General features: G+C 32.0%; 1 protein-coding gene across 1 annotated transcript; it reads left to right on the plus strand.

Annotated features, from left to right (window-relative positions):
* The first annotated feature begins 3354 nt into the window (after positions 1–3354).
* Positions 3355–7731, plus strand: LOC113766246 (CRIB domain-containing protein RIC4-like). Its single transcript, XM_027310457.1, has 3 exons — positions 3355–3527; positions 3709–3873; positions 7562–7731. Exons 1-3 carry the CDS (start codon positions 3383–3385, stop codon positions 7729–7731), a joined length of 480 nt encoding a protein of 159 aa, XP_027166258.1. The 5' UTR covers positions 3355–3382.
* The last annotated feature ends 2637 nt before the right edge of the window (positions 7732–10368 follow it).

The raw sequence follows: 10368 nt of genomic DNA on the forward strand, positions 1-10368 counted from the left end.
TTATTTACTTAGATGTATCATGTCATTAAAGAAAGATCGAAGAAAAGAGCTGTGGGGGAAGATTTCAATTGATCAAGCGCCAGATCCATGGCTCTCCAAGCCGGATCTACATCAGATAGTTGTGAGATTTCAGCAGTTTTGTCTTTTTTTTTTGTTTGCTTTCTATTTAAATGTTTTTAGTAGTTTCATGTTCGTTAATTAGTTTTCTTATTTTAATGTTTCATGTTCCTTATACATTTTTTTTTTACGTAAAAAGGGATTTTGTTGAATAGAACATAAATATACACAAGAGCAGAAGAATTTGCCACACAAAAGTACTGCTACAACCAATTAAGCTATACAGTAGTGCTGCTACAATCAACTAAACTATAGTTATGCTATCAACATTTAAGGAAAATGTCTTGGAGAAAATTCCAACTACGGCAAAGTAACCAGTTGTTTCTTGTACTCGATACATTCCTCCGTTCTACCACATAGCAGCGAACCGCCTTTAGCACTCTACGTACAATAGTTTCAGCATCAAAAGCTTTATATTGGAACACCCTATAATTTCTCCGCTTCCATATATAATATACGGTTGCTCCTAGTGCTAGCTTCTTTACTGTGTTTATCAACGACAACATGAATGTTCCTTGTACATTTTTACTAGCTTAGAGCCTATAAATAGCCCTAGTCTTAATAGCTTATTATTATATCTTTGACATATTTATGACATTCTTACTTTGTATTGGTTGATTTATTCAACATTTCTCAAATGCCCTCCTCAAGGTTTAATTAAGGTGACCAAGTATCTGTATCTTAATTACGCTTCCGTGTCAAGTTTGCCCCTCACGCATTGGTTCCACAAACACAACTGTGCAAGTCATTCAGGATTGTCCTTTTTTGGTAGTAGATTTGGGCTAAACTTATCAAACTGAGGCACTGCCAGCATGCTTTGGAATGGATAACCATAATGACTGGAATCTCACTTTTGTGCGGATATTTATCAGATGTGGTCTTGAAAAAATTATGGAAATAGCCCCAAGCCACAGGTTTGGGACAGATATTGCTGGCATTAATCGCTGTTGGTGCAGTTCCTACACTTTTTACATGATGATAAATTTCGTTCGTGCGCACTAAGTTAATGCATGTATACAATTGCTTCTGTAAATATACACCATATCATATAAAAAATACAACAAATGCACCAACAGCACCAAACCAGCTGCCCCCAATCCCCATGCAATTATATTGCCATGTTAGTCAAATTAGGTTATTGAGATACAGAAGAGCTGTGCTAAAGTCAATCCCATCGTCCAGAAAGAGGTCGTTTTCCAATGAAATTTCCCATGGAGAAGCTGGGTTAAATTGAATTTGGATGCTTCATCACTGGCAAATCCATGACTAGCTGGTAGAGGTGGCTTGGTCCAAAATGAGAATGGACATTGGGTTTTTCATTTTGCCGTGAATATAGGTTCTGCCACCAGCCTAATTGCTGAATTATGGGCTTTGTTAGTCCCCAAATTGCTTGGGATCTTGGAATGCTGGAGTTGGGTTCGAAACTCGGCATTTGCCTCTTTTAAGGGGCACCATTTGATCACATAACCTAAATTGGATTATTATTGGAGAACTAAATAACTAATGAAGCGAAATTGAGAATGTTGGTTAAGTCATTTTCGACATGAAGGAAATTCTTGTATAGATGCATTGGACAAGGTAACTCTAGATCGGTCTTTTCCCGACTCTTTAGATACTGTCAAATTTTGCCTCTTTTCCCTATGCATATATATATATATATATATCAAGTTGTCTCTATTTCACTGTTTTTATATTGAACTGCATGGACTTTAAACCAAGAATCCATCTACCAAATGAGTTAAGGCGATATCAATCATATTACATTCTGGCGCCACGTGGGTTTCACATGTCATTTCAATTCCTTCTCTTAAAGCAAGCTGAATCGAAAGGCACTTGCTTACCTAAAAAGGGATTAGTAGCTACTAACTAGTAACTTGAAAAGGTGGAAAAATCCATCATACGGATATTTATAGGGATAATTTCAGAAATATCCCTGTGGTTAATTTCTAATAGGCTAATAATAGCTGCTGCCACCTCTCTTGAGATCTGAATAATTACACTAACCTCCCCCAAAAAGTACGTATTGGTAACGGTTGCCGTTGTAAGAACCAAAAGTCTGACGAATATCCTATATTGTCCGTATTTGATTTCTAAAACAAGTTAACTGACAAAAGAAGTCAAATGTTATCTTGACCTTTTGTAGGAAAATTTTCATGTATATCAAGAACAAGTTTCCTTTTTCCTCTTTTAAACACATTTTTCACTAAAGAATTTGTAGATTTTTCTGTTATAGTCTTTTCTTGATATCAAGGGAGATTAGAGGTAAATAAGAATAAAATCCCTAATTACAACAGCCTGCTAAAGATGTTTAAAGAGATGACGATGATTTTCACTAACACAGATATCCCTTACTCATGGCCGGAATTTCAATAGCATTATCCATTTTTAGGAAAGCGAAATGTGCTTGTGACCTTGGACAAAAATGCTTGCCATATAACTACTCTTCCAATGACATGACCTAATGCAACAAACCTTGCTAATTAATACAAAATCGGTTTATATAACGAGTGTCATAGGTAAAAGTGTACGACAGACATTCATTAAGAAGTACTTCGTATTTAAAATTTTAAAAATCGTGAAATTACATCGAAAAAGTGTTTAAATGCGGAGATTAATAAATTTGATTGCACGCATTTAAATGCTAAATCAGAAATAAATTAAGTGCATTCACCAGTGCACTTGGATCATCAGAAAATCCGTGAAAGAGATGGCTAATGAACATGTATGTACACGAGCAGCAGTACAGACAGATTAAACTTCCTATCTGCATCCTTTAAAAGTGGTGTGACTTAATAAACAAGGGAGCCAAATAGTAACTTGGACCCCAGTGCATAGAACTAACGTAATTAAGCAGAGATTTAGCCAGAAATAGAAGCCACCCTTTGTGGGCTCAAACCTTAAATCTCAACTCAAATCTACTTAATAAAAGTGCAATCAGCGTAAACAGTAGGTTGAGTTGCACTGTTAAACCAACTAACTACTCCAACCCACTCCCCATGATAATATTCCCTCTTTTTCTTTCTATCTCACCAAACCTGAATTTTCTTTCTTCACATCTCCATACAAAAAAATCATTCTAGCTTCTTTACAAAGATACTAACACAATATAACAAACCTACTTTGAAGGTACAGGTGGCACCAAATTTTCTTTTGCAACTTCATCTTTCTTTTCATCTAGATCTTTTGTTCTTTTTGTGTTTTATTAAAACTCTTTCTGGGCTTTCTTTCTTTCTTCTTTTTTTTCATATATTAATCAGAGAGAATCATGAGAGATCATAAGGAAAGGTTTGTACTGCTTCCATTTCCAATGGGATGTGGTACTGAGTCAAGCGTTGCAGTAGGCAAGTGTAATCAGCCCAAGAAGCAGAAACACTCATCACAGAAGATTCTTCTTCCTCCAACAACAACAAGTATGATCACATCTCAATCTCTTTCAGTTTTGTTTTAGTGTGTATAAGTTTGTGTGCTTTCTCTGTGTTTTTTGTGTGTGCTGTGTGTGAAAGCTGTGTTTGATTTTATGTTGCTTCCGATGTTTTGTGGTTGTCTTTTCTTTCTTTTTTTTAAATGTTATATTGTTCTTTCTAAATATAGGAAGCAACGAAGAAAAAGAGATTCTCCAAAACAAAGAAGAAAAAGAGACCAAATCAAGAGGAAAAGGGAAAAAGTTAAGGGCTTTCTTAGCTCTTCCAAAATCTGGCCTCTCGAAAGGAGTCAATAAATTGATGAAGCGGTTGGAAAATATTTCTAGGTTGCTTGGTAAGTTTCTTATGTTTTAATCTTGTTTGGTTTAGAGTTTTGTTTTTGTTAACTAAAAACAAATATGAATATCCACCAAAATGCAAGGGGATGAATCTAGGAATTCGATCCTATTCCTATTCTTTTAATTCCAAAAAATAAAATTAAAGAATCTCTTGATACATGTTAAATAGCAAATATATGCTGATTTTTGGCATGTTATTTTAATTATGTTATCGATAAGAGCTATTTTTTTGACGGTTTGCTAAAAATCCATAAAAAAAAAATTGAATGTTCATATCCAAGAATTTAGTAAGCTATTTTTTCCACAACATTTCATTCAATTGCTTGTCAAACTGAATTCCTTCGTTTGTTGCATAAAATCTCTAGAATTACCAGTCAATTTGCTGACTTTTGCCGCATCAATTTGATATGTTACAATTGCATTTGATTTTTGGAGTATCGATAAAAAATATTTATTACACATCAAATTTAATTCTTTTGTTTGTTGCACAAAATCTCTAGAATTAAAGGTCAAAGTCTTCCTGTAAATATTAAATATCCTGATTTTCGCAGCATGATATTTGTAACATTACAAATTGCATTGGATTATTGAGTTCCAACCAACCAATAAAAAATTCAACCAGAAAATATCTAAGATCATATTTAAACAATAAATATGCTAATTTTTACCACATTCTTATTCTCCCTCATCCTTCCCCCCCCCCCCCAAAAAAATAAAAAAGTACAATTGTCAAACTCTACAAGTACCAATTTTTAAGAAGTAAACTATTTGCCTCATGTTATTCATATAGTTAACTTGAAGGATTTAAACCCACAATTCTTTTAAAGTACATTTTAACAAAAGTCAAAAAGTATTCAATAAAGTTTGTTAAACTATGTGGCTAGCAAATAAAAATACAGCTGGAGAGTATGTATATCATTACTCCAACAACAAATAATGGACCATCTCCATCAAATATAAGAAGTCGAAGCTTTTACTTCTCATGTACTTAGTTTTGGTGAACCAATTACTACAAAAGAAATATAAATATAGAGTATAAAAGCCAAGAAAATTACCAGAAAGGGGGAAAAAGGCCAAAAGCTTTGCAAATTAATCCGACATTTTTAAAATCAAATTATCCAATTTTCAAGATCATATTTTTTTCATTTTCAAGAATGGAAGCTTTAATATCTAACAATTGGCATCTAAAGTCTTAAAATGTTATTTGTGTTAAAGTTTCCATAAAAATTGATGAACTACGAAAAAAATGAAGAAAACTACCCATGTGCTGCTCACTTTTTCTATGATTTTTCAAAGCATGGATTAACTAATCTTCACATGAAAAAGTATGCATACGTGATCACGAGAATGAATTGCAACTTGAAAGCTCTTTAAACAAATTTTCTTGTTTTGTTTCTTTCGGGTTGGATGTTTCGTGTATTGGTTGATTGATTGCAATGAGAAAGACAACATATTGTTACTGCTTCAATTGGCAAAAATTTTTAATGGTTTTTAGTGTTTGGATTTCCAAATAACAAAAATGTCATGTACTTCTATCCAGATTAAGGATTCAATAAAACTTTAATCGAAAAGCACCAAAAATTAAAAAAAGAAATTCCATAAGTCGTGTGCTAGTCCAATGTTCCATATATAAAACCTACTGGTTTTGGAAAAAAAAGAATCCCACTTCAAGATATGGGAAAAATGCGAAAATTGCACTTTGAACACGTAAACTATAAATAAACTGTCACTTTGGTTCTTAAATTTTAATTTTTGACATTTTACTCTTAAAGTATGAAATTCGTCCCGCTTTAGTCCTTAAACGTAAGCTGTGGATACTTTACCTACTAAAGTATGAAATCATCCCACTTTAGTTCTTAAACTATGAGTATCACTTGTGTGTGAGTATTCCAATAATTTGATAAATCGATGGAATGGATTGGGGTAAATTGTTTAAAATTAAAATTTAAGGACTTAAGGGAGATAATTTCCTAAAGTGTCCAAATTTGAAATTTAAGGACTAAAGTAGGAACTTCAATAATTTATGGGTTCAAAGTGAAATTAGTCAAAGAAATATAGATTATCTTTTTGTAGCTAACTCTTTGTATGTCACTATTAAATTAAGAGTAAATCTTATATATATTGATCAATTTCTTTATTTGTGCAAACTAAACTAGCGCAATTTTTATTTTAAGGTTTTTTTGCTTCAAAGTTCATATTTTGTTCTCATGGGATGTCTTAATTCATTTCTGAAGAATGCGAAAACTATAGATGAACTGGAGATGGTAACACGTACACAGAATTTCTGAATGCATGAATGAATATCGTTAATGTCTTGCTTTAATGAGGGTTATTTTTGGGGGGGTTAATTAATTTCTATATTATTAGCAGCAGAGATGTCCTTTCAATTGATATAAAACCAATGTGATAGAGAAAAAGGAAGAGGCAAATGTGGGAGAATTCGGCATTAACCCTTGTAGGATCTTGATTCCTCAGTGTCTTGAATCGTGGGTTTTCCTCATGATGCGAGCCAACTATATTTTTGTAAGCAATTAAATGATTTCCAAGTCAAAATTTTTTGTTTAATTTTATAACCCAAACTTTTTTTAAGAAAAGAAAGGCAATTAGTTGAAACTTTTAACTTTTTTTTTTAATCTTTGGGCATCAAAATGTTGAGTTGATTAATGGACTCAATGGTAACTGAATTCCTAGATGACAAAATTTTTTTTTTCAAAATCCTTATTTCAAATTAGAAGAATATAACTTTTAGTTCGTTTTTATGAGACTGAAAACTTAAAACTACATCTTAAAAGTTAAATTGATGACATTCCAAAATTGATAAAAAAAAAAAAAATTATTTGTGGTTGCCACTTTTCCATTTCAAAGCTCTTGTTTACGGTGATGTATTTAATTTAGTTTGGCATTGTGTAAACTGTAAATAGTCTAAATCTTCAATTATTTGGTGAGGTTGGAAGAATTATTTATACAAAGCAGAAGTTGTTAAGGTTTAATTACAAATATCATGTACATTTGGTATCATTAGAATCTACTTTGGCCACTTATTGCCAATACCTTGTTTAATGATGATTGTATCTAATTTAGTTTGATGATGTGTGAATGGTCTAAATCTTCAATTATTTGGTGGGGTTGGAAGAACTATTGATACAAAACAGAAGTTACAAAAGTTTAATTACAGGAATCATGAACTTTTAGTATGATTAGGACACAAAAAACAATTACTTTTTTTTTAACAAATCAAGGTACAACATATTAAATTGTTACAATACAAAATGTCTTCTTCATTGCATAGAATACCTGTCGGCACTGAAAATGATTGAAATCAAAAACCAATTCAAAAGGACTAAAAAATTTTGTATCAGTTAAACATAATATAAGCCTTGTGGTGGAGTAACTCTGACTATATTTACCAGTGATGCAGAATCATCAAATATCTTTTCTAATTGACTACTCATTGAAAGATTAATCTTTTCATCCAAGCTAATAATGAGGTACAATATAATACTTGAGATATTAGCATAATTGATGGAATGTTGCTGAGGAGGTCATTGTCTAGCAGATAAGGTTAAGACTCCGAGAATTAGATATTCTTGATTCAGATTTTCATGTCCCCTCACTACATCTTTTTCATTTACATTTTTACTATTCACATCCTTTTCTCATGATTTATACTTGGACATTTACCAGTTGACAATGATGAAGATGAGGAAATTGAAAAAGAAATGGAGATAGGGTTGCCAACAGATGTGAAGCATGTTACACACATAGGGTGGGATGGATCCACCACAATCAACCCTATCAAAGGATGGGAAAACAATCAACCCTATCAAAGGATGGGAAAATCTGGAAGCTCCTGAAATTCTATCTCTACCTTCTATTTCTCTAAAACAGTTTGAACTTGCTATGGAAGCCCAAGCTGGTGCACCTATTAGTACTGTTGGTAGCACAAACATGAAATAGAATATTATCAATTGCAAAAGAGATGGAGAAGAAAGAAGGATCCATTATGGTTGTTTGCTTATATTAGTTAGTGTTTTCATTCATGATTGTATGAAAGTTGGAGAAGAAGCAAACTTTATCAGTGATAGGAGAAAATGATGCTAGTCATAATGATGATGGTAGTTGATTCATTTCAGAGATGCTCAGGTTTTAAAGAATTTCTCAAGGATTTCAAATATTATCTCTCTCTCTCTCTCTCTCCCTCTGGTGGTGGATATCCTTTCTTAGAAGAAATTAGCTTGGAATCATTTTACATAATTCTTTGTTTCTATTGTTGTTTTCTGGAATTGATATTTTTTGTTTGATTATGAGGTCTATCAATTCTTGTGGAAGAAAGCACAACACTTTTGTTTTGCTGGAGAAAAATGTGGTAGTGCTCAAGATAGTACCAGAATAGTATTTGTACTAGAATCAAATTTTGCAATGCCCTAGAATAAGTGAAATTGTAAACATGCAAGATTTTAATGAGAATTGTAACCACATCAGCAGTTTGTCCCCCATTGCCCTTTGTTGTGCATAGTCTCCACCTTCACTGGAATTCAGTTGCATATTGCATCTCTTCACAATTCACAAACACAATGATAGCCCCTCTGATGGAAGCAATCAAAATCTATCATTCTAATTCTTTTATTTCTTCATTTGACTTGTAAAACACTCATCTACCAGATAAAGGTTGAAATTCCAAATATTAGAAGTTTTGAGTTCAAATTCTTGTTCATCCTTCCGCTCCTTAAATCTCACCCCTGTCCCACTAAAAACTAATAAAAATACTCGTCCACCATATAATCTAAATTTTCGTTTTAGCTTCATGTACTTACAAAAGTATCAGAAAGCGGCCTCCATATGTAAAAGGATGAGATTTTCATGGTATTGGAAATTCTATTACAATTCTATCCAAAACAACAAGCAACAAGATGAAAATTAAGCACAAAACAAGATTGTTTGCTAGAACCAATACAAGATATAGAAAAACGTACATTTGGAGATGTACAACTGTCATAAAAGTTACAATTTGCTCTTCCTAAAACTGGAAGATAGATTTTAATAAAGGAAAGGGTAATGCTTTGATGCATTTGATGATTTGTATCATTAACACAAATACAAGGTATTGATCTACAATGTTGTGATGTAAGTTTAGCATGAAGGATGTGGATTTTGCCCTTGCTTTTTTTTTTTTTTTTGATTAATAATGATAAATGATAAGGGTAAAGTGTGACACTTGTTGGTGGTAAACTTTTTCAAAGTCTTATTTCACCCACTATACTAATATTTTTTTTTAAAAAAATTTGTTTCAAATGAGTTAGTAAGCTCCTAATGAAAGAATTAGAATTCACTGCATGTAAGCTTCACCCTACATTATGTAGGGGCATATTCATCAATTTGCTCTCAAACAATAAATTAAGTGGACAAAAGGAGAAGTTGAAAAGTTCAGTTAATTGTTGTACACCTTTTTGGAAATTTTTTTGGAAACTAAGGAAGATATTTTTTAGAAACAGAAAGATGCAATATAGATGATTTGTGCATTCTTAAGTTTTTTAAACAAATAGTAGGAATATTTTAGCAAGAAAATCATTGGATTTATAGTTTGAAGAAAAAAAAAATAAGAGAATGAAATACCACAAAAATACACAGCAAACCCTTTAGGGATCTATATTGATGAACTAGAAAAGAAGAATAAATAAGAATCAAGCGAAAGAAGCTTCAAAGAAATTTATTTTATAAATCTTCTTTACCCACTCACCAATGTAGTATACAAAGGTTGTGCTGTGACTACTTTGTTGTACTTCTTTCTCTCTTTTAATATTTTGTTTTTTTCTTTTGACACCTTTGAATACTAAACGATCTGAAAACCTTTCAACCGGCAATTACTGCATTCCCATCACACAACAAATCGCTGGTTGTGTGGTGCAAAGTCAATTTTCATGAGTTTCTCCATCAAAATTTGTATATTGATAAGAATCTTGTAATTGAAAAATGGATAAGTGCTCAATCAATTTGTGAGATATATAATTTTCAATAACTCCTGTATATATTAAAATATTACAGTTTAGTTGATACCAAATTAATAATTAATAATTAAAATTACAATTTCCATATTAATAATTAAAAAAGATGAACTACACTCCTCTCCATTGCATTGAAGAGAATGTCTCTCCATTGCATCTCAATAAACTTAATTTGGAAATTATTTTTAAAAATTAACACCGTCTTAATATATTTGATCACTTGTATTGATAAATCATTACAAATCTCATTACAACTTTGACCCTCTTTCACCGTTCAAATGTTTGTTCAAATGTTTCGTGTAAGTTGAATGTCAAAATATTCTCAAAAGAATATCATTTTTTAATATATTAATCTAGAGATCAAAAGAAAAAATAATGACACTATTGGGTGATTTTATAAAGTCACGATAACTTAGGTATAAACAAATAGAGAGGATCCTAAGCCCAAAAAGATACTCTTTTGTACAAAGATTAGCTTTGAATGAATAT

Source organism: Coffea eugenioides, chromosome 3 (genome assembly GCF_003713205.1).
Source record: "Coffea eugenioides isolate CCC68of chromosome 3, Ceug_1.0, whole genome shotgun sequence".
Classification (NCBI taxonomy): domain Eukaryota; kingdom Viridiplantae; phylum Streptophyta; class Magnoliopsida; order Gentianales; family Rubiaceae; genus Coffea; species Coffea eugenioides.